The 23,092-nt window shown below is 44.9% G+C and overlaps 3 protein-coding genes and 1 long non-coding RNA gene across 5 annotated transcripts; 1 reads left to right on the top strand and 3 right to left on the bottom strand.

Annotated features, from left to right (window-relative positions):
* LOC8078335 (receptor-like protein kinase 5) lies at positions 475–4,092 on the bottom strand. Its single transcript, XM_002451832.2, has 2 exons — positions 1,334–4,092; positions 475–1,233 (listed from the first exon to the last, which is right to left on the bottom strand). Exons 1-2 carry the CDS (start codon positions 4,083–4,085, stop codon positions 842–844), a joined length of 3,144 nt encoding a protein of 1,047 aa, XP_002451877.2. The 5' UTR covers positions 4,086–4,092; the 3' UTR covers positions 475–841.
* Positions 8,176–11,749, bottom strand: LOC8059038. Its single transcript, XM_021459452.1, has 5 exons — positions 11,735–11,749; positions 10,819–11,242; positions 8,866–10,644; positions 8,651–8,682; positions 8,176–8,568 (listed from the first exon to the last, which is right to left on the bottom strand). The coding sequence occupies exons 1-5, from the start codon at positions 11,747–11,749 to the stop codon at positions 8,176–8,178; spliced, it is 2,643 nt and encodes an 880-aa protein (XP_021315127.1).
* Positions 12,692–15,388, bottom strand: LOC110434305. Of its 2 annotated transcripts, XR_002451726.1 has the most exons (4): positions 14,698–15,386; positions 14,514–14,561; positions 13,737–13,869; positions 12,692–13,000 (listed from the first exon to the last, which is right to left on the bottom strand). It is a non-coding gene; the product is annotated as an uncharacterized LOC110434305 (long non-coding RNA). The 2 variants fall into 2 exon arrangements; XR_002451725.1 differs by having other exon boundaries at positions 12,692–13,869; positions 14,698–15,388.
* On the top strand, positions 18,784–22,726 carry LOC8078334 (receptor-like protein kinase 5). The gene is made up of 2 exons (XM_002453575.2): positions 18,784–22,191; positions 22,281–22,726. Exons 1-2 carry the CDS (start codon positions 19,476–19,478, stop codon positions 22,667–22,669), a joined length of 3,105 nt encoding a protein of 1,034 aa, XP_002453620.1. The 5' UTR covers positions 18,784–19,475; the 3' UTR covers positions 22,670–22,726.

The raw sequence follows: 23,092 nt of genomic DNA, 5'->3' as shown, positions 1-23,092 counted from the left end.
TTAAATATTTCTGTAGTAGTGTTGATTGTCAACCACACAAATGTCTTATACAATATAAAGAATAACACCATAAATATATCCGGTGGAGGAACCCATGCGCAAGAGTAAGTCATCGGCCGCTCCATGTGCGCTAGTCGACATAGTGCCTTGCTCGATATCAAACTATAGTCAATGCAAGATGATATTTGCAGTATAGCCCCTCGAACGTTCAACAAAAAGAAGACGATGTTGTCGATTAGATTGGTAGCGAGCAGTTGCATTAGACGTCCCAAAAAAACTTGATCGCCCGAGACACACACGAGCAGGTATCGCAGACGTGGATGTGGTTCCGCGCGCAGGTCTACTCTTCCAATCCACCATGTGCCCAGAAGATCAGAACTGAAAAGAGGGTGCATTGTGTCTTGTACGCGCAGTTGAAGGCAAGCGCTCCTTATAATCACGAAAGGTGGAAGATAAAGTGTAATGTGTAGAGGATGAACTTGAACATCATGAAACGTCCATTAACTATCAATAACCACCGTCATAAACACAGGGTTAATAGTAACTATAACCATAATCATGAGAGTTACCAGTAACCGTAACCATCAACTACATCCAGTCCACCATTTTATATATGGCGCCTAGCATCTAATGTACTCTTAGAATTTATTTGACTTAATTAAATAAAATATGAGGCCAGCCCACGTTAATCCAACATGACTAGGACCGTTTTTGCCGAAGTCAAAAAATACCAACTGGAACGAAGAAGTCAAATTAAGCTGTTCAGAAATGTATGGTACATACAGCAGCAGCAGCTAGCTAGGTAGATTGGATAGCAGAGTGCAAGACCTGAGTGGGTATCTTAAACGATAGACTCCATAGAATCAACGCCACTCACGTCTTTGGCAATGTCGTTATCAGTGGACATCTGGTTCCGGCCACACTGGACGAGCCGGTGGAGGACCTCGCTCATGGGCGGCCTTAACGCCGGATCCTCGCCGGTGCAGGTCACCCCGAGCTCGAACACGGCTACCATGTCGTCCAGGTAGGCAGGGTCCTGAATTTCACCGTCGACCAACAAGCCCACGCACGGGCTGCCGCCGTTGTTGAACCGCTTGGACGCCCATTTCGCTAGACAGCTGCCGGATTCCGTGCCGCCGTCCTGTGGCCCCCTTCCTGTGGCGAGCTCCAGTAGCACCACTCCGAAGCTGTAGACGTCCACCTTCTCGTTCACCTTAGCCCTGTTAACATACTCTGCAGACCAATGCAAATTAGTACAAGTCAAGTCAGGCACACACGCATCAAATTAAGTCCACGCATGGAATATTTGCAAAGAAGATGCAATGATAATCACCTGGGGCAATATAACCGAAGGTTCCGCAGACAGCCGACACCGGCTCCGACTCGCCGGACTTGGTAAGGATCCGAGCAAGCCCAAAGTCAGCGATCTTGGCTCGGAACCCACGGTCGAGCAAGATGTTGCTGCACTTGATGTCGCGGTGGATGATCGGGCTCGTGAAGCCGTGGTGCATGTAGCTGAGGCCCCTCGCGACGTCGATGGCGATGTTCAGCCTCATCGGCCAGTCCAGCGGCCCGGACATGGCCGCGCGCTTGCCGCCGTGGCGGCGGTGCAGCCACCGGTCCAGGCTCCCGTTCTCCATGTACTCGTACACGAGCAGCTTCGTGTCGTCGCCGGAGATGCAGCAGAGCAGCCTGACGATGTTGCCATGGAGGAGACCGCCCAGTGACCTCGCCTCCGCTTCAAACTCCTTGTCGTTGCTCGCGTCGGGCTTGCCGTCCTTGCCGATCTTCTTCACGGCCACCGTCGAGTGAGAGTGACCAGCCCCGTCGTCCGCGTCGCCACCATGTTTGTGGCTGCCTAGATTGATGCGGTACACCTTTCCTGACCCACCTCTGCCGATCACATTCTCCTCGCTAATGTTGCCGATTATGTCCTGCTCGGTAAAACTCAGAGACCCGAATGGTATCATCTTCCACGACGTTGTCACATGCTTGCGCCGCCGGAGGGCAAACCATCCCGTGACACAAACGAAGCTGATGAAAGAAATGCCGGAAATTGTTGCAGTCACGTTGCTGATCATTCTGGCAGAACTGCGGCCTCCTCCTCCTCCTCCTCCTTGTTGGCACGTCGGGAGGGGCATGCCGGAGTCCTGTCTGGCGCACAAGCCAGGGTTGCCAAAGAAGGCGGCGTTGAACGTGCGAGCCTGTAGTGCGTCTGGCACCTCTCCGACGAGCTGGTTGGACGAGAGATTCAGGTACGAGAGATGCATGAGATTGTTCAAGTCCTCTGGTATCTGGCCTTCGAGCTGGTTGTTTGAGAGGTCAAGGACGGTGAGTGCCGGGAGCAATCCAATGGCGGCTGGCGGGATCGCTCCTGTTATCTGGTTGCCGCTGAGATTGAGGTAGCTAAGAGCCCCAAGGGCTGAGATGGACACTGGTATGCATCCGCTAATCTGATTCCCGGCAAGAGACAGCACGGTAAGGTTGGCGAGCTTGGTCATGTCCCCCGGGAGCCCATAGGAGAATTGATTGTTCTCCGCCATGAATGATCTCAAACCAGTGGCAGATGTTGGTATTGCGCCAGAGAACATGTTGCTTCCGATGTCAATCCGCCTGATGTTAGCGGGCATCTCAGTTGGAAGAGCTCCACTGAACAAATTGTTCTGTATCATGACGGTGCTCAGGTTGGGGGACGCCGACCATACTGCCCTTGGGAGCGTTCCGACGAATCGGTTGTTGTACGCCTTTATGTTCTTCACTGTGTGGCACTCCGCAAGCATAGCCGGGAACACGCCGCTGAAATTATTGTTGAACACCTCGATATTGTAGAGCTTCTTGTTGAAGCAGAGGGTGGGTGAGAGCTCTCCGGAGAGGAAGTTGTCGCTCACTTCTAGGTTGCCCAGCGGCGAGTACCTACCGAGCGCCGGCGGGAGGGGGCCAGAGAGCAAGTTGGAGAATAGTCGGATGTCCGCGAGGTTCGGCAGCAGCACGACGCTCGACGGAACCGGCCCGGTGAGGTTGTTCAAGTGCAGGTAGAGCAACGACAACGTCGTCAAGTTGCCGATGCTCTCCGGTATCGATCCGGTGAGCCAGTTGGTGGAAAGGTCGATCTCTTGAATGTTCGTGGCGGTGATATTTGACATAATTGGACCACTGAAGCTGTTGTCATAAAGGTACAGGATCTCAAGCTTCTGAAGCTTCCAAACCCACGCCGGAATTACACCGTGAAGATGATTGTCGGACAAAGCCAACGTCGTCAGCTCAGTGAGCGAGGAGAGTGTGTCAGGGATGCCACCAGTCAGGTTCATCCCTGACATCCACAGCATCTGCAGCTTCTTCAACTTGCCAAACTCGTCAGGGATGGAGCCTGGCGCGAAGGGGTTACTTGCCAGGGTTAGCGTCTCGAGCTGCGTGAGGTTGCCGATGGCGGCACCCGGGTAGCTCCCATCGAAGCTATTGGTGTCGAGGACCAACGACTTGAGCTTCGGGAACCCGGCGATTGCCAACGGCACACTCCCGCTGAAACCGTTGCTTGACAGGTTGAGGTGCTCCATCCACGGAGACAGCTCGTTGATGTCAGTCGGGAGGACGCCGGAGAAGATGTTGTTCGACAGGTCGAGGAACCGCAGCGCCGAGCAGCCATAGAGTGCTGCCGCCGGGAATTCACCGGTGAGGTTGTTGTGGGAGAGGTCTATGTACGTCAAGTTCCTGAGGCTGCAAATGGACGCTGGGATTGGGCGGCTTATGTTGAAGTTTTGGAAGGAGAGGGCGGTTACTTGGCCGTTGGTGCATGCAATCCCAGCCCACCGGCAGTGAGTGGACGAAGCAGAGGCAGCGGTGGTCTCGCTGCTTCTGTTGCTCATCTTCCATGATCTGAGGGCAGCAGGGTTGCCCCAATCTTTCTTCATGGTCAAGAGAGCTCGGAGTTCAGGGTCGCTGGCCTTCGCCGAATGGCTGATGGAATTAAGCAACAGGGGGGTAATAAGGAGGAGGACGAGAAGGTTAGGCATGGCTACTGTGATTGTGAATGGACTAGACAAGCGTGTAGCAGTGTGTGTCGATGGAATTGAGACTTGAATGTTCATAGACGAATGTGGTGTGCATATAGACCGTGTGGAGCAGGGTCATCTAGTAGCTACCGCGGCTTGCCTTGCCGTGTTAGCTCCGGCTGGAAAAACGAGGTTTCTCTCTGACCACACCACTCAAACGGGATCATCCGTCAAGTCTACTGTAAGCAAATATGGGCTGTGTTTGGCGGCCTTTTTTATATTTTAATCTTCTATTTAATAAATACTCAATATTAATCCTGTCAAAAAATATATTGCATCACATAGTCTCTTTGGTCGTGTCATCGGGCTTTCCATGTGGCGCGACAAGTGCCACACCATTGTATATGGCGCCACTATGGTATTTGGTCGTGTCATCGGGCTTGGCACGACAAAAAGAACTATGTAATGCAATATACTTTTTGAAATATTTATTAAAAAAGAATTAAAATATAAAAACCCATGTTTGGCCGGGTGGCCAGCCCCTAGCTTGAGGCCTTGTTTAGTTCCCAAAAATTTTCAAGATTCCCCGTCACATCGAATCTTGCGGCGAATGCATGGAGCATTAAATATACATGAAAACAAAAACTATTTGCACAGTTCATCTGTAAACCGCGAGATGAATCTTTTGAGCCTAGTTACTCTATAATTGAACAATGTTTGTCAAATAAAAACGAAAGTGCTACAGTGTCGTTTTTCAAAGGTTTTTGCAAACTGAACAAGGCCTGACTCTATGTAGATAATTTTAGAGCCTGTTTGGTTGAGTGCGGTAAAATTTACCGTCCGTCACATCGAATATTTAGACACATGAAGTATTAAACATATACTATTTACGAAACTAAAAACATAGCTAGAGAGTAATTTATGAGACAAATCTTTTGAGCCTAATTAGTTTATGATTGGACAATAATTATAAAATAAAATGAAAATACTATTGTACTCGTTAAAACTTTAACAACCCTAACCAAACATCTGCTTAGTCTGTTTCCAGTAAGAAGGCTAGGGCCTTGTTTAAATGTGAAGTCTTTTTAGATTTCGCTACTGTAGCACTTTTGTTTGTTTGTGGCAAATATTGTCCAATCATAGATTAACTAGGATCAAAAGATTCGTCTCGCGATTTAAACGCAAACTATGTAATTAATTTTTATTTTTATCTATATTTAATGCTTTATATATATGTCATAAGATTTGATGTGATGAGCTTCAAAATTTTTTGGGTTTTGAGTGAACTAAACAAGGCCTAGGGCATGGTTTGGGGGCTGCTGGGTCCGTCCATCGAGCGTGTCAAATAATTTCGCAGAGAGAAGAAAGGGCGGCGGATGCTGCCAGCCTGCTATGCTGGCCCATGTCGACCTCACCGACGTGATTTTTTTAACTCAAATTCGAAATATATTGCAAATTTGATTTGGTTTCAAAAAAAATTCAAAAGTAGTTCGTTTGGCTCCGCCATCATACATGGTGGAGCAAAGAACTGTACCCCAACATGCATGGTGGTTGAGTACAGCTGCCACGTGGCATGCAGCATCATGCACCTGCTGACGTGTACCCCGTCATGATCCATGGCGGGTTAGGCGTTCCCCGCCCCCATTATGACGGGGTATTCCGTTCTAAAATAATAGTTATTTATATTTCTTGAAAAAAATAATTTTGATTAAAATATATATGACAAAGTTATTTAAAATACGTAATTAGTATTAGTGGAAAGATTTTTAAGTCTAGTTTTTTAACAAATGTATTTAAAGATATAAGTATTGTATATATTTTTTATAAATCGAGTGATACGGGAAAAAATGACACTTAAATAGGAACTAACGGAGTACTCAGTATTTCAAAGCTGTTAAAGGCATGCGGTCGTAAATAACGGTGCAAACAACTTTGACTTAATTTATAAAAGATACCATTTCTAATTTCAAATAAATTTATTAAAAATTAAATTTAAATATCTATTTAATGATACTAATTTTATATTATAAATATTAATATTTTTAATATACATGTAATCAAAGTTATTTTCCGAGAAGAAAAAACATTTAGGAATAAGGAGAGACAGCACAGATGACAGCATGCGGGCATAGTGCCACTGACGAGCACAGTGCTGCGTAGGCGAGCACTGTGCTGCACAGTGCAGCAGCAGGCGAGCACAATGCTGTGCCTCATGCAGCAGCATGCGGGTATAGTGGCGCTGTGTTGGTGATTAATAATATTGTTAATGTACTTTCATCTAATTAAGGATTTGAATGCTTTACTCATATTTAGTAATATGTTGTTTAAATAAAAGAGTTATAATAAAAGTTTGTCAACTTAAAAAGCTCACCTGCAGTTAAACAGTGTCAGTTTTTCTTTTGATTAAGCCTTGCATGTCATTATACTTTCCGTCTGTATTTGTTGAGTTCGACATGAACTCATCCTTGCTATTTTTCCCACACCCCCAGTGTGTAGTAAAGTGCTGCTCAGAAGAAGGATAAAGATGTCATAGAGTTTTCTAAAGGCCCAGCAGAAGTGCTTGGCGTACGAAGCCCCTAGTCAGCCGTCCCTGAGAAGATTACTCTATTATAAATATGTTTTCCGCTATATATAACATTGTTTTTGATATTTCTATTTTTTTTATATGTGTGAACTTTCTGGCACACATATGATGACTCTAGTCTTCTTTTGAAAACCAGGGTGTAACAAGTAATGAATACTTAGTTTACGGATTATATAATTTCTTGGCTAAATTCATCCTTGACCGGTTCATATGCCAGTATAGTCCAATCGTTCATGTGCTTCTAGTAAATTCAATCTTCTTTCTACCTACATGGTAGTATTGCACAAAGAACGATAAACCTTCATGGTTAATTAAGGCTTCTTTGTGGATAAAACAATGCAAAACTTATTTAGATAGGCAAAAATAGACAATTGTTTATATGTGAAACATATAATTCTAATTCATTCCATGCAAGATTAACACATATTACTGCAAGTAAGAATTGCAACTAAGAATATTAAATGCTTGATATTAGTCTTCAAGCTAATAAAATAACCATAAACTCTTTTACAAGTTTATAAATTCTACTTAATTCAACGGGAATTAAAACTTAAAGCACTGCCACCACTAATACTTTAATTTCAAAGACAAAACAAATATATAGGCACATAATTTAAGTTCTTCTTCTAGAGAAATCTTAAAAATCCATTTCTCATTATTTCATGTCTTCTATGCTTGACGTTTAGCAGCTTCATGCATGCTTTATTTCATAATAGTAGTGATATATAATAATAATCCTTCTAGGAGGGTAACATATACAAGTCATATATCCTGATTCATAATGTCGTCTAAAAATTCTAACTCAACTTCTATTTGAGTAATTTCTGATGATAAATTTAAATACTTCATGTATTATATTGCTCTTTGATATTCTATATACAAGAGAAATTTCTTTAAAAATATTTATTGATAAAATCTTTATTTACTATCATGTCTTCTATGAAAGCTTTGGGCAATTGTATTTGTTTACAGAGCAACACACACACACACACACACACACACACACATATATATATATATATATATATATATATATATATATATATATATATATATATATATATATATATATATATATATATATATATAGAACTATTACTCTGGCTACAAAATAACTTATTTTGTAGCCACTTTGAGTTACGATAATTACTATATTAATTTACAAGATTATAGTAACTCCTTACTAAGTGGTTTACTATAACATTACGGTAAATATCCCCATGTGTTATAGTAACCCAACTATCATAAATATGTATACATCAAGGAAAAAAATTGCGGGCTATCAAAAATAGTGTTGGCTGATTCTGGCCGCTATTTTCCGCTATAGCGACCGCTATACGACGTAGCGGTCGCGCTATGGCGCCGCTATAGCTCCGCTATAGCCCGCTATTTAAATACAGCACACACCAGATGAAAAGTTTAAAACTAAAATCTCACAAGTGACAAGTAACTCACAAGTCACAATCCATGATCTAATAATCTGTTTATTACAATCCAAATTCAAAAGCAAAAGGCATAAAGCCACAAGTGCCATAGTTCAATAAGCAACTGAAAGTATGAAACATAAATGAAATGACAAGCACTAAGCAGTAAGCACACAAGTTACTGCATCTCTTCATCAGAAACAGAAATGGAATCAGAATGCATCATAGTGTCATTTTCTCCATCAGAAGATGAAGCAGATAACTCATCATCACCAGTAGGAATCAGTCTCTTTCTCTTCCTGCTCTGGTTACCTCTCTTCCTTGGTGGTGGTGCAGCTACAACCTCTTGTGAGGTACCTCCAATTCCTCCTTCCTCATCCTCTTCTATTTCTGTTTGCTCAACACCAGTGATCCACTCATTGTCTTCATCTTCTAAGACATCACTAACAGGTTTCTCAAGTGGATCTCTATCCTTGTTGTCCTTCTTTTGTCTCAGTTTTGAGTTGAATTTGACAAACACAAGATCCCTCATTCTGTCATGCAGCAGCCTATTGCGTCTCTTGGTGTGGACCTACATACAATTGGAATCAGTAAGAGACTAAGAGTCTAAGAGACTAAGAATGTAAGAGTAAGAGTGCAAGACCAATTCTTACTTGTTCAAATGAACTCCAGCATCTCTCACAAGCTGATGAACTGCATGTCAAACTGAGAATTCTAGCAGCTAGCTTTCTAAGGGTTGGTGCACTACTTCCATGATTCAGCCACCACTTAGATACAATACAACAAAGAAGTGGAAAATAGAGGACAATGTAAATTATTTGCCAACAAAGAAATTTATTTGCTAGAGGTAGAAGACAATTTTTCATACCAAGATTAAAATGAATATTTTTGCACTGCCTTTTAGCAATTTCTTTGCCAAAGGATCCTTCAGCATCTTGGAACTTTTGAAGCTCTTCAATAATCTTGTCCTGAGTCTCTATATCTGGAACAAGCTTTGTAATGCAAGTTATGACACCATCTCTAAATGTTTCATTGTCCTCTATAGCCACCTTGTTTTGATAATAGTAGAAAGGGTTGAGGTAGTAACCACCCCTATGCAAAGGAGTTTTCAGCTTACTGTCCCACCTCTTGTCAATGAACTGAAAAACTTCCTCGAACTTTCTCCTGTCATTATTGAACCTCTTAGAGATCTCATTCTTAGCCTCCTGTAGATACCCATATAAGAAACCCATTGCTGGCACATCACTGTCCATTCTCCTCAAGACATGAGCTAATGGCTCAAAGTAAATAACAGCAGTCTCAACATCTCTCCAGAAAGTTTTAGATTTGGCAACCTTCTCTGCTTTCTTCCCTTTGGCACTCTTTAGGTAGCCTAGTTCATGGAGCTCATCCTCCCTAAAAAGCCTTTGCAATTGCTTCTTGTTTTCTAGCATGCTTTTCAAGTTGAGATAAGCTGTAGCAAACCTTGTAACACCACACCTCACCAAATCTCTAGAAAGGTACTTCCTCATCAGGTCCAAAACTCTAGTATGGGCATAAAGAAAAACAGTCAAGCACTTTGCTTTGCTAATTGTTGCAGCAACTCTGGGCATCTTTCCTATATCTTCCAACATTAAATCAATGGTATGGGCTGCACAACCATTCCAGAAAATAGAGGGGTGCTTTGCTCTCAACAAACTAACCGCTGCCTCATTTGGTCTTGCATTGTCAGTCACAACTTGAACTACATTTTGCACCCCTATTTCCTCAATACACTTATCAACCAACTCAAAAATGTATCTGCCATCTTTCTTCACAGCTGAGCAATCCACAGAATCAAGAAAATAAACACCATATGCATTGTGAACTACCAAGTTCATCACACCTCTACCTCTCTTATCTGTCCAAGCATCAGTCATAACTGAGCATCCATGTAGCTCCCAAGACTCTTTGTGAGCCTTTACTAATTCTTGCACTTTCCTCTTCCTTTTTTGCAAGAATTTCCCACTCATCTCATATGGAGTTGGACCTCTCAAGCCCCTGCCAAAGTCTCCAATAGCCTCAAGCATGAGCTCAAAGCTTGGAAGTGTCGTCACATTGTGTGGGATGCTAGCATCATAAAAAAAATTACAGATGTACTCACATGCTCTGTCCCTCTTCTCTTCTCTTTTTTCAGTTGATATCTTGGATTGAACCTTCTCAGAAAGAACACCTTTGCCCTTCCTTGCAGCCACTATTTCTTCTGTTGTTAGTCTACAGAATTTATCAATAGGACCTGAATGACCTTTGCTACTCATCTTCTTCACCACAATAACTGAATTTCCTTCAGCATCACTGTGTTCCTCTCCTTCAGAATGACTCAAATCAACTACAGATCTATCTTCTTCTTTCTCTTCAGCCTTCTTTTGCTTGTTATCTGACTTTATGGCCAGCACTTCAAGGATTTCGTGTTGCACATCAGATGGAACTTTTTTACACTTTGCAACATTGGATTTAGGAACTTTACCAAGGTGGTACTTGATTCTTGTTATTCCACCATGATAGATGCCGCTACAGAAGGTGCACTGGAGAGAACCTTTCTTGTTCACATCTGGCATTGTGCAGTACTTCCAAGCTGGGTCAGTTGGTTCATTTGATTCAATGCCCGTGGATGCAGTGCTAGATAAGCCTACAAAGTGGACATAACAGGGACAATAAGTGCTTGCTCATTGTAGGACTAACTGAACTGCAGCAGATGACTAAACTAAGACAGTAGAACAGGGGAGATTCGGGAACTTGCCTACTGTTGGCGCTGGCGCTAGCGCTGGCGGTGCACTTCGCTCAGGGCTTCGCTCGTTTGCACCTGGGGTATTCTTGGCGGAGTCAGTCTGGCCCTGCTTCCTCGGTCGCGCTGGGTGGCGATCCTTCCTCGATCCGGCAGAGTCGCGGTCGTGCGGTGGGGCGGGCGGAGGCCGCGGTGGGGCGGAGGCCGTGGTGGTGCGGGCGACCGCGCGGTGGGGCGGAGTCCGCGGTGGCGCGGAGGCCGCGGTGGTGCGGGCGGTCGTGCGGTGGTGCGGGCGGTCGCGCGGTGGGGCGGAGTCTCTATCGCGCGGTGGGGCGGGCGGAGGCCGCGATGGTGCGGGCGACCGCGGTGGCGCGGAGGCCGTCGTGGTGCGGGCGGTCGCGCGGTGGGGCGGGCGGAGGCCGCGGGAGCGGGCGGTCGCGCGGTGGGGCGGGCGCCGCCGCGGTGGGGTGGAGTCGGGGGAGGAGTTGGGGGAGCAGAGTGACTGAGTGTTAGGGTTACGTTTTGGGCTCCAGTTTGGGCTAAAGTTCGGGCTCAATTTCGGCCCAAATGCCACTTCAGGCTTAGCGGCAAAATAGCGGCGCTATGCCGATATAGCGGTTTAGCGGCGCGATAGCGGAAAATAGCGGAGATAGCGTTGATAGCGGAAAAATAACTGATATCGTCGCGGCGTTTTAAATATCCCGCTATAGCGGCGCTATAGCGGAAAAATAGCCCGCTATTTTTTCGGTGGTATACATATTATCGTAAATTAGTATATAAAATTATCGTAAATGGAGGTGGCTATAGAATAACATATTTTGTAGCTAGCTACAGAGTATACTCTCCCTAGAACTATTACTCTGTAGCTGGCTACAAAATAACTTATTTTATAGCGACTTTGAGTTATATATATATATATATATATATATATATATATATATATCATAGGGTAGGGCGTTTTCTAAAATTTTTCATGCATTGAGTACCACATGACCTTTGAGATACTCATTCTTGAGAGTAATACCATAAACTATAGTACCTGAGTCCACAACACTTCAATGGTAGTAGAATATTCTACTAGGATTTAACAATGACCATGCTATATAATTCTTTTATTCAAAGCAAGTCCAGGATATCCTTCGTCATGAAGGTATGCATATATATCATTATAACTAGAATCATTATGTGCGCATAAATTTACTGCATGTAAAGAAGTAGCAAGGTTCAAAAAAAATAGTGGATGGTTATAAAAAAAATATTCATAGAAGCATCGTAGCATTTTTTAGGATTATAGTATATGTAAATTTTCAGAATTAATACCACTCATTCTCCTAAAATTTTCATTGTACTAGGAGAAATAAGGCCTTGTTTAGTTCCAAAAAATTTTGTAAAATAGGAATAGTAGCACTTTCGTTTGATTTGACAAATATTGTCCAATCATGAACTAACTAGGCTCAAAAGATTCGTCTCGTCAATTCCGACCAAACTGTGTAATTAGTTTTTATTTTCGTCTATATTTAATACTCCATGCATGCGTCTAAAGATTTGATGTGACGAGGAATCTGAAAAATTTTGCAAAATTTTTTGGGAACTAAACAAACAACATAGGGTTAAACAAACAAAAAAACTATAATATGTATAAAAGCGGATATAGCGACAAATAATCTGACGCTAAAAACTTATAGCGTACTTCTGCAGCCGCTGTAAGTCCTGACGCTAAAAATCTTTAGCGTCGGATAATACTTTTAGCGTCAGATAGTCTGTTGCTCTGAATATAGCCTGCCAGTACTCTACAGCGAGAGACAGCCTGCCAGTAGTCTATAGCGACAGATCATTTGGCATTATAAATACTTTTAGCGACAGATGGTTCGACGAGATCATTTAAATGCATTTAAAAAAATAAAAGACAACTTTGTTGTAATTTAATTCAAAAGTAACATCATTGTGCACATTTCTCGTATAAATAAATTCATTCATGACCAAGTCTAATCACTCATACATACAAGATCAACCATTACATTACAAACATGAAACACTGATTCATCAATGATAAGTCTAGTACCGGCTACCTTTATCAAAATGATCCGAATTGTTACTTGCTACATGAACCAAAAAGATAAAAAACAACAGATTAAAAAAGACAAGGGGAAAGATAACAAGAAAATAAGACTAAGGTTGATGTCGACTCCACTTCCCAGTTCATGCTGACAGAAGTCCACCAAACCAAGTGGTATGTTCTCATGCCTACAATCAGACTAAACTGAGGTAGATAAAATGATATCAGAAAAATTAAGTTTACTAATAAAAATGTTTGCAAAGTACTAAACTAATTTGCAGAGCCAAAGATGTTGGCTGCTAACTATAAAAAACATCAACAGCCACAAGAATCAATTTTTAATTAAAACTATGATAAATATATGTGAAAATTGAAGTAAAGTATGGTCTCAATTTTCCCAAATTCAATTTTAATTAAAACTATGATAAAAAAGAGGTATGATACTTGTCATAAACCTAAATTCATTGGATTGGGATAATAGAACTGCACAATGGTAAAAAGGTCTAAATTTTTTAGTCACAGCATGGCTGTCATAAGGACTAAGAGTAATTACAAAATGATTTAAACCAGGATATATTTATCATAAATATAAATAAATAAAAGCATGTGGGAAGTCCATAAATAACAGCAGTCATTACTTGTCGTAGACATAATGTGCCCCAAAAGCAAATCATAAGTTGGATACAATCAAAATACAATCCTAATTGTAGTATGGTTTCATGTCTTGACAACTAATCTATGCACTCATGTGTCCAAATATTAGACTACTCATTTGATTAATTTTGATAAAATTGCAATAATGAATAAGTAAAGCCAGCACATGCATCTGGAGCTTCTATGGAATCGAACATGTTGAGCTGCTTACATGCATCAAGAGCTGCTATCAGGGAATAGTGGAGACAAATGTAATCCCTGCAGAATACAAGTTTTTCTCTAGTACCTCACTGCACATGCTGTTTTCACTGTTGTTATAGAGAGCTACACTTGATGTAAAAAGGGAAGATCCTTCACCACTTCAAACAATCCAAATCTGTGTCCTTGGGTGCAGCTAATGGCTTACGCCTGCTCGGTACCTGCAGTTCACAAAGCAACAAATCAGGTGCATTGGACAAGGGTTGAGATTAAACTAAAATCTGCATCTATTCTCAAATACAGCCCAAGACAAGCTTATTCCTGGACTTTATTTGCACTAACCCTCTCAAAAACTATGCACTACTCCACTGCCCAATCTGCATATATACAATGAAAAAAATGGTAGCTGATGTATAAGCTAAATAACAATCTTTCCTGTAGAATATAATTTTTTTACGGTCTCTTGTAGAATATAATAGCTTGCGTAAATATGTAGATGATCTCTTGTGCGAAGACTTGTTAAGTATTGCTAGTTCTATTTTTAACATGTTACACATTTCCTGTGAGGAAGCAGAGTCCTGAATATACCATAAGAATGACCAAGTACCATGAGACTGCTAATTTGCACTTAAAAGTTTGCTAAACAAGCAGAGAAAGGACCTCTGGCTGCTGATTTGCACAGAAAGCTATTACCAGCCAATTAAAGGTCATGCAATGGGTACTTGAATTATAAAATACTGTAGCAAAAAGAATTCGCAAGACAGAGGAGACAATTAAAATAATAAAGCTAATCATATAAATAGTTGTAGCCTTTAGGATTTAGGTAATAAAATTAAAAGATAAATACAGTAGACCACATGCTTACCATCCAGCTAACTTAACATCCTCCTTGTCGCTAAATCATCCATTCACTCTGAACATTAACATCCGTCAGATCCATAGTTTAATTTAGAGACTAGAAGACATCAACTAGGAGCAATCCACGTGCATATCAATAAGAACCAAGTCAACACATGCTTATATACCCTAAAATAATTGGTGTATAATACCTTGCTGGTTGGAGGGGCTGAGCTTGATGGATGCCATTGGTTCAGTTCAAAGCACCTCCAGGAGGATGGCAAGTTTGGGACCGGCAAGGAGAGGGCGCTGGAGCTTCAGTGGGTGTGGCAGATCTGCCTCCAAGATCCATTGACGAGGAGGATGCCGATGTTGGAGATTTGCTCGCTAGCACCACGGAGAGGACCTGAGCACGCCGGCTGCTGGCTGCCGGCGTGGGGATCCTCATCTGCTGCCCCCCACTAGCATGGGTGACGAGAGTTGACCTGGCTGGGCCGGCATCAGGGTCCGCATCTGCTGGCCTTGTAGAATGTCGTGGTTGGCCATAGTCCTCGCTGGATCAAAATCGGCGCAGGGGCGCCCAACCCTATTCAGGAACGCAGAGTTTGGGCAAGGCGTCGGCGAGCTCGCCCCTGGGGCACTTGATGCCGCGGATCCGATGAAGTATCTGGCGGAGGAGTGGAGGACGCGAGGGCGTGAAGTAGGACGGCGGCCGCCGCAGTTGCTAGGGGCATGGATGAGGTGCCTGGTGGTGTGGGATGCATAGAGGATGTAGCCTCTGGCGCCCGACGATGCTGGGGGCTGCGCTGGCACGGAGGAGCAAGGGACGGGGGAGGAGCGAGAGGAGCGTGTCGCAGGCTTGTAGCACGGGCTCGTGGCTCTCGTGGCGGCGTGGGGAGGGCAAACTTCGTGAGGCCAGTGGATCTTGCACCGAGCAGATCTAGGCGTTGTTTAGTTCAAAAAAAATTTTGTAAAATTTTCCAGATTCTCCATCACATCGAATCTTTAGACGTATATATGAAGTATTAAATATAAACGAAAATAAAAACCAATTACACAGTTTAGTCGGAACTGACGAGACAAATCTTTTGAGCCTAGTTAGTCTATGATTGGACAACATTTGTCAAATACAAACAAAATTGATACTATTCATATTTTGCAAAATATTTTGCAAGTAAACAAGGCCCTAGGGTTTTGTGGAATAGAGAACATGGGCCTTTTAGCAGGCCATGGCAAGCACAGGGCCGCGTAAGGAGCGTGCTTAAGCTAGGTGGAGCCCACTTATTTTTTAGCGATAGATAGTGTAACGGTATACGTATATTTAGCGACAGATAGTTCAACGCTAAATATAAATATGTATAGCGACAGACAGTAAATCGCTAAATCGAGATTTAGCGTCAGATGGTCTCTGAGTTATCTTTAGCGTCAGATCATCCATCGCCAAATATAATTTTTACTATCAGATGTCTGACGGTAATGCGGTGTTGTGGTGTAGTGAATTTTTAGAAACAGTAGATATTATTCTGCAAGAATATAGAGCATAAAATCTTTCAGATTTTGTGGACTATAAAATTTTGGATTTATATAAGTCTCATACTTATTTTATGAAATTCTTATAGATTTATTTTTTTCTCGGAAATTTTCATAACATATTTCCTTTTCTTGGCCCAATTCATTTTCTTTCAATTCTGTAGGTACCAAGGAGTCAAGGACTACTTGATCCGACATGGACTACCTCCGATCCCTCTAGTCAGCACGAACGGCGACGTGGGAGCTGCATATCAGTGGAGACAATGAGGTATTAGAGCACTCCCAATGCAGAAGCCATCATAGTTTCTATAGATATTAATTATGGTGCCACCTAAACATTTTGCTGATGTGGCAAGGTAGTTATTGAAGAGAGAGAGCAAAAATCATAGAAACTGGGTCTAAGTTAGAAACCATGTCTATGCGAGATCCAAGACATGAAGTGATATGATTGGTTGAGAATGGAGAGAGAATGAATGTGATTGAATAACAAATTATTATATAGAAACTATTTATTGGGACTATAGTTTCTATACATAGTGTCTATAGAAATTAATAGGTATAGAAACTACATGTGGTTTTTAGCATTGGAAGTGCCCTTAGCATGCATGCGCTGCAACATCAAGGAGTGATTTTCAAACATGTAGGCAAAGCGGCATGCATGTCATAAGGGCACTCACAATGCAAGACTCTATCACAGAGTCCAAGACATTTAATTACATATTATTTATGGTATTTTGCTGATGTGGCAGCATATTTATTGAAGAAAGAGGTAGAAAAAATAAGACTCTAAGTCTTATTTAGACTCCAAGTCCACATTGTTCGAGGTAATAAATAACTTTGGACTCTACGATAGAGTCTGTATTGTGAGTGCCTCTAAAAATTTGTGAGGGCGACAATGAGTTGGCCATTAATACGCGACAGGCTGAACGGCTGCTGCCAGCAAACCGTGAGCTATGGTGCCGCATTCGTAGATGTGCAAAGCTGATTTAAAGAAACTTAACCAATTATATTTTTATGTAATCTCAAACAATTAACACTACTACACAAAATATTAACCGAGGCGGGCAAAAAAGATTAACTGAGACGTTTTAGCCAACCGCCTCGGATCAAAGGTCACAGTTAATGAGATCTTTTTCGAAGCGGTTTGATGCCCGCCTCGGTTAATAACATAAAAAAACAAAAAAAATCCAGCGATCCCATCGATGGAGCCCGCAGAGCCCATCGACGAGGCCCGCCAAGCCCATCCAAGCGCAACGCCACCGCTGGTCGGATCTAGCAGCACTGTTGGGCTCCGGTGGTGCCACCGGTGAAGAGGGAGAGGTGAGGCCGGCGCCACCACCGGTGAAGAGGTGTGCTGCCACTGTGGCCGATGGAGAAGGACGTGGCGCCCCTGCTCGAGACCACGGTCGCCGGAGAAGGCCATGGTGACCCTGCTCGACGTTGTGGCGCCCTTGGTCGAGGTCGGAGAAGGTCGTGGCGCCCCTGCTTGTGTGCGTGGACGCCGGAGAAGGTCATGGCCGCGTGGATTGCAAAGAGAGGCCTCTCCGGACCCGCAATCTAGACAAGAACACCACCGCGGAGAGAGAGAGAGAGCGTCTGGCCTCACCGTCGAGCGCCTGGGCTCACCGCAGAGAGAGAGACTGTGCTCAAGAAGGGAGGTGCGCAGAGTCGGGGAGGAGAGGTGTGTTTTTGTTAGGACATTTTAAGGTGACCGTCTTGGTTAATCGATTTTGCGAGGTGATTACTTATAACCGCCTCGGTTAATAAAAAATGACCGCCTCGGTTAATCCGAGGCATTAACCGAGACGGTTCAAAATTATGCCTACCTCCGAGGGAGGTTTGAAAATGTCGTGGTTAATTTTTTTTGGTAGTGTATATTAGCTTGATTCGAGTACGAGTCATATTTGCTTGCAACAATTTCAATGTGTCTTTGTATCCTTTAGAGATACGTTAATAATGTTGACTTCATGCCTAACTTGCAAATATTAGGATGGTTGTGGCATACATGCCACAATCGTTATCGAGAAAGACTAGTTCAATGGCGAATAGCCTAAGCGTGCTGCGTTCAGGCCATACTCAGTGCATTTAGGGATACCAGAGTTCCAGTCGTATTCCAGAGAACATACGACATACTTCTAGTATACATGACATAATCGGAGGAAACAAAAGCCTTTTTTATTTTTAACCCTAGATACAAACTCTGTAATTTTTTATTTACTCTATAAATATATACTTCGTGTATATTTATATACTTCGAGTATATAGATACTTCGTGTACGATTCAATATGCATAGAAAATTTAGACCACCTCAATGACCGGTATAAGCAATCCACTAGATGTGTTTCATACCTTGTAGAGGATGCCAATTTAATCTACCTCACATGCCGCGTAGGACAGTGGTTAGTAGATACATACCGCATAGGGCGTTTGGCATTGTCGTAGATCCGTCTGCTCGATGACGTAATACATGATTTTGTCGATATAGTAGATAAGATCCAGGTAGAGGTAGCAAATCAGTTTCGCTAACAACGTCGGGAGTCGACGTCGTCGAAGTAGTCATGTCCGGAACGTTGGCGGCATGAGCGTCGGCGTCGAAGATCGGCGGCGGCTTCAACGGCGATGTTGACGAAGAGCTTGTCGTGCTGATAACGTGTTATAAAACATGTTGCTAGCGGTTGGAACCTTTCCCTCTCTGTCTCTCATGATCAGCATAGTAGATGAAAGTAGAAGAACAAATTAAATAGACACAAGATAGGGAGACTATTCTTTATTCCTTTGAATATCGGTGATTACAAAACATAGAGCTTTCACGTATATATAGTCCTGCCAAGGGCTAAGAATTTTAGTAAGAGTCCACGTATAAACGGACTAGGATTAGGATTCCAACTTCTTCTTTCGTTCTAAGAATTAAGTTTGTATGTTTTACAACAGAAACTACATGGGGGCACAGCGCCTGGAGGGGAAAAAAAGGAAAACAAAAAAAAAACAAAAAGTGAAAGTGTGGAACCACACTATGGCGAGGCGCGTTCGTTCCTGGGAGGGAGGAGAACGACCCAACGCCGTTTCTCAATTTTGGGTACAGAAGTAGACTTGGCCGAAGACCCAGCAGCCCAGGTCATTAGTCCAGCCGGAGCTAACACGGCAAGGCAAAGCTTCATTGAGCCCAGGTCCACGGTCTACTGCACATCACATTCGTCTATCCACATTTTTCAATTTCTTCTGATAGTGTGGGGTTCTTCTAGTATTTTAGCATTCAAAATTTAGTATAAATTTTTCCTAGTAAATACCTCCTAGTGAGGATTTCCTAGTATTTTGACTAGTGTTAGTGTTTTATTACTAACTAAAAACACTAGGAGAACTCCATTTTGGTAGTGATCATCAACAGTCGAAGAGTCTCAAGTCCAACGACACGGAAGCTGCTACACGCTTCTTCCGGTTCATTCACCATTACCAGTAGCCATGCCTACCCGAATTCTCGTCGTCCTCCTTATGATCCTCCTCTTGCTTACTTCCATCTCCGGTTCGGCGCAGACCAACGACGCCGAGCTCCGAGCTCTCCTGACCATCAAGAAAGATTGGGGCAACCCTGCAGCCCTGAGATCATGGAAGAACAGCAGCAGTGCCTCTGCTTCGTCCACTCACTCTCACTGCAACTGGGCTGGGGTTACATGCAGCAGCAGCAACGGCCAAGTGACCGCCCTCGTCTTCCAAAACTTCAACATGAGCCGTCCAATCCCAGCGTCCATTTGCAGCCTCAAGAACCTGACGCACATGGACCTCTCCTACAACAACCTCACCGGCGACTTCCCGGCTGCTGCACTCCACGGCTGCTCCGCTCTTCAGTTCCTTGACCTGTCCAACAATCACTTCTCCGGTGCCCTCCCAGCTGACATCGATAAAAAACTGTCGTCGTCGGCGGCGGCGGCGATGGAGCATCTCAACCTGTCAAGCAATGGCTTCACAGGCAGTGTGCCGTTGGCGATCGCCGGGTTCCCGAAGCTCAAGTCGTTGCTCCTCGACACTAACAGCTTCAATGGGAGCTACCCGGGTGCCGCCATCGGCGACCTCACGCAGCTCGAGACGCTAACCCTGGCAAGTAACCCCTTCGTGCCAGGCCCCATCCCTGACGAGTTTGGCAAGCTGAAGAAGCTGCAGATGCTGTGGATGTCAGGGATGAACCTGACTGGTGGCATCCCTGACAAACTGTCGTCGCTCACTGAGCTGACGCTGTTGGCTTTGTCCGACAATCATCTTGACGGTGAAATTCCGGCGTGGATTTGGAAGCTTCAGAAGCTCGAGATCCTGTACCTCTATGCTAACAGCTTCACTGGTGCGATTGGACCGGATATCACCGCCGTGAGCCTGCAAGAGATCGACCTTTCCATGAACTGGCTCACCGGACCGATACCGGAGAGCATCGGCAATTTGAAGAACTTGTGGTTGCTCTACTTGTACTTCAACAACCTCACCGGGCCGATTCCGTCGAGCGTCGGGCTGCTCCCGAACCTCGTGGACATCCGGCTATTCACCAACAGCCTCTCCGGCGCCCTCCCGCCGGAGCTCGGGAAGCACTCGCCGCTGGGCAACCTAGAAGTGAGCAACAACTTGCTCACCGGCGAGCTCCCGGACACGCTCTGCTTCAACAAGCAGCTCTACGACATCGTGGTCTTCAACAACAGATTCTCCGGCGCGTTCCCGGCGAACCTCGGGGACTGCGACACGCTGAACAACATCATGGCGTACAACAACCAATTCACCGGAGAGTTCCCGGGGACAGTATGGTCGGCGTTCCCTTACCTGACCACCGTCAAGATACAGAGCAACAACTTCGCTGGAGTCCTACCAGCAGAGTTGTCATCTAACATCACGCGGATCGAGATCGGAAACAATAGATTCTCCGGCGCAGTACCAACATCTGCCACTGGCTTGAAAACATTCATGGCGGAGAACAATTGGTTCTCCCATGGGCTCCCGGAGGACATGACCAAGCTCGCCAACCTCACTGAGGTGTCTCTCGCCGGGAACCAGATTGGCGGATCCATACCAGTGTCCATCTCAGCCCTTGGGGCTCTTAGCTACCTCAATCTCAGCAGCAACCAGATAACCGGAGCGATCCCGGCAGCCGCCATTGGATTGCTCCCGGCACTCACCGTCCTTGACCTCTCAAACAACAAGCTCGACGGCCAGATTCCAGAGGACTTTAACAATCTCCACCTCAGTTACCTGAATCTCTCGTCGAATCAGCTCGTCGGAGAGGTGCCAGCCGCACTACAGAGTCCCTTGTTCGCCGCCGCCTTCGCTGACAACGCTGGCTTGTGCGCCGGACAGGACGCCGGCATGCTCCTCCCGACGTGCGACCAAGGAGGAGGAGGAGGAGGTCGTAGTTCGGCCAGAATGATCATCATCCTAACAGCAACAATTTCCAGCATTTCTGCCATCACCTTCGTCGCTGCCATGGGATGGTTTGTCCTCCGGCGCAAGAGCAACTCGCTGGATGTGACGTCGTGGAAGATGACAGCGTTCGGGACCCTGAATTTTGGCGCGCAGGACATCATCAGCAACATCAGCGAGGAGAACGTGATCGGCAGAGGTGGGTCAGGGAAGGTGTACCGCATCCATCTTCACAAGGCAAGAGGAGGGCACGGTGGCGACGGCGACGGCGACGGGGCCGCCGGTCACTCGACGACGACGTCGACGGTGGCCGTGAAGAAGATCCGCAACAACGACGACGGGAAGGTGGGCGTGAACGACGACAAGGAGTTTGAGGCGGAGGCGAGGTCACTGGGCGGTCTCCTCCACGGCAACATCGTCAGGCTGCTCTGCTGCATCTCCGGCGGCGACACGAACACGAAGCTGCTCGTGTACGAGTACATGGAGAACGGGAGCCTGGACCGGTGGCTGCACCGCCGCGCGGCCGCGGCGTCAGAGGCGGAGCCGCCGCTGGACTGGCCGACGAGGCTGGGCGTCGCCATCGACGTCGCCAGAGGCCTCAGCTACATGCACCACGGCTTCACGAGCCCGGTCATCCACCGCGACATCAAGTGCAGCAACATCTTGCTCGACCGTGAGTTCCGAGCCAAGATCGCCGACTTTGGCCTTGCTCGCATCCTCTCCAAGTCCGGCGAATCGGAGCCGGTGTCGGCTGTCTGCGGAACGTTCGGTTACATTGCTCCAGGTGTGTGTGCCAGAGGACATTGGAAGGCTAAAGATTTCCATGTGTGGCCTGTGATTTGCCTGTGCCTGACACTGAGATTTTGGCTGCAGAGTACGTGAGCAGAGTGAAGGTGAGCGAGAAGGTGGACGTCTACAGCTTCGGGGTGGTGCTGCTGGAGCTCGCGACAGGAAGGGGGCCGCAGGACGGCGGCACGGAGTCCGGCAGCTGCCTGGCGAAGTGGGCGTCGAAGCGGTTCAAGAACGGCGGCGGCCCGTGCGCGGACCTGGTCGACGGTGAAATTCAGGACCCGGCTAACCTGGACGATATGGTGGCCGTGTTCGAGCTCGGGGTGATGTGCACCGGCGAGGATCCGTCGTCAAGGCCGCCCATGAGCGAGGTCCTGCACCGGCTCCGCCAGTGTGACCGGAATCAGACGTCCATTGACGACGACTCTGCTAAAGACGTGTGTGGCGTTCATTCTTTGGAGTCCATGGTTTAACGTGGCCTTTTGAGATGCCCCACCATCTCTTATCTCATTCCTATAATATAAAAACTTGCAATTTAAATGATTGGCATTTGATTACTCGTCCTATACAAAAAAAAAAGTTTCATCAAGTATATAATTACTCATAATTCACCTTCTCTTCCTCAAATATAGGAGATTCACCCCCTCTTGTTCAAATGTAGGAGATTCACCCCCTCTTCCTTTTCACATATAATTGGTATAGTCTGTAAGAAAAGAAAAATCTCCAATAATTATTATAAACATCACATATATAGGCTTTTAAAAGACGAGGGATGTATGTAATATGTTGGAAAGGCTAATCCTACAAAATACCACTTTAATTGAAAACAAAGAAAGCAACAGTTAGAAATTCAGGTGGTATATTTTAATCTAGAAATATATAAAGATATTTCTGAC

This window comes from Sorghum bicolor, chromosome 4, assembly GCF_000003195.3.
Source record: "Sorghum bicolor cultivar BTx623 chromosome 4, Sorghum_bicolor_NCBIv3, whole genome shotgun sequence".
NCBI lineage: Eukaryota > Viridiplantae > Streptophyta > Magnoliopsida > Poales > Poaceae > Sorghum > Sorghum bicolor.
This window is presented reverse-complemented; position numbering and strand designations above follow the sequence as displayed.

Bases quoted from the DNA above. Each gene is read 5' to 3' on its own strand.
- LOC8078335 (XM_002451832.2), bottom strand. From the start codon at position 4,085: ATGAACATTCAAGTCTCAATTCCATCGACACACACTGCTACACGCTTG. The intron at 1,234-1,333 runs GTGATTATCATT...ATTGGTCTGCAG, and splicing joins CTTCGGTTATATTGCCCCAG to AGTATGTTAACAGGGCTAAG.
- LOC8059038 (XM_021459452.1), bottom strand. The intron at 10,645-10,818 runs GTGCAAACGAGC...TCCACTTTGTAG, and splicing joins CTCCGCCAAGAATACCCCAG to GCTTATCTAGCACTGCATCC. The intron at 8,683-8,865 runs GTATGAAAAATT...GCAGTTCATCAG, and splicing joins AAATATTCATTTTAATCTTG to CTTGTGAGAGATGCTGGAGT.
- LOC8078334 (XM_002453575.2), top strand. From the start codon at position 19,476: ATGCCTACCCGAATTCTCGTCGTCCTCCTTATGATCCTCCTCTTGCTT. The intron at 22,192-22,280 runs GTGTGTGTGCCA...TTTTGGCTGCAG, and splicing joins GTTCGGTTACATTGCTCCAG to AGTACGTGAGCAGAGTGAAG.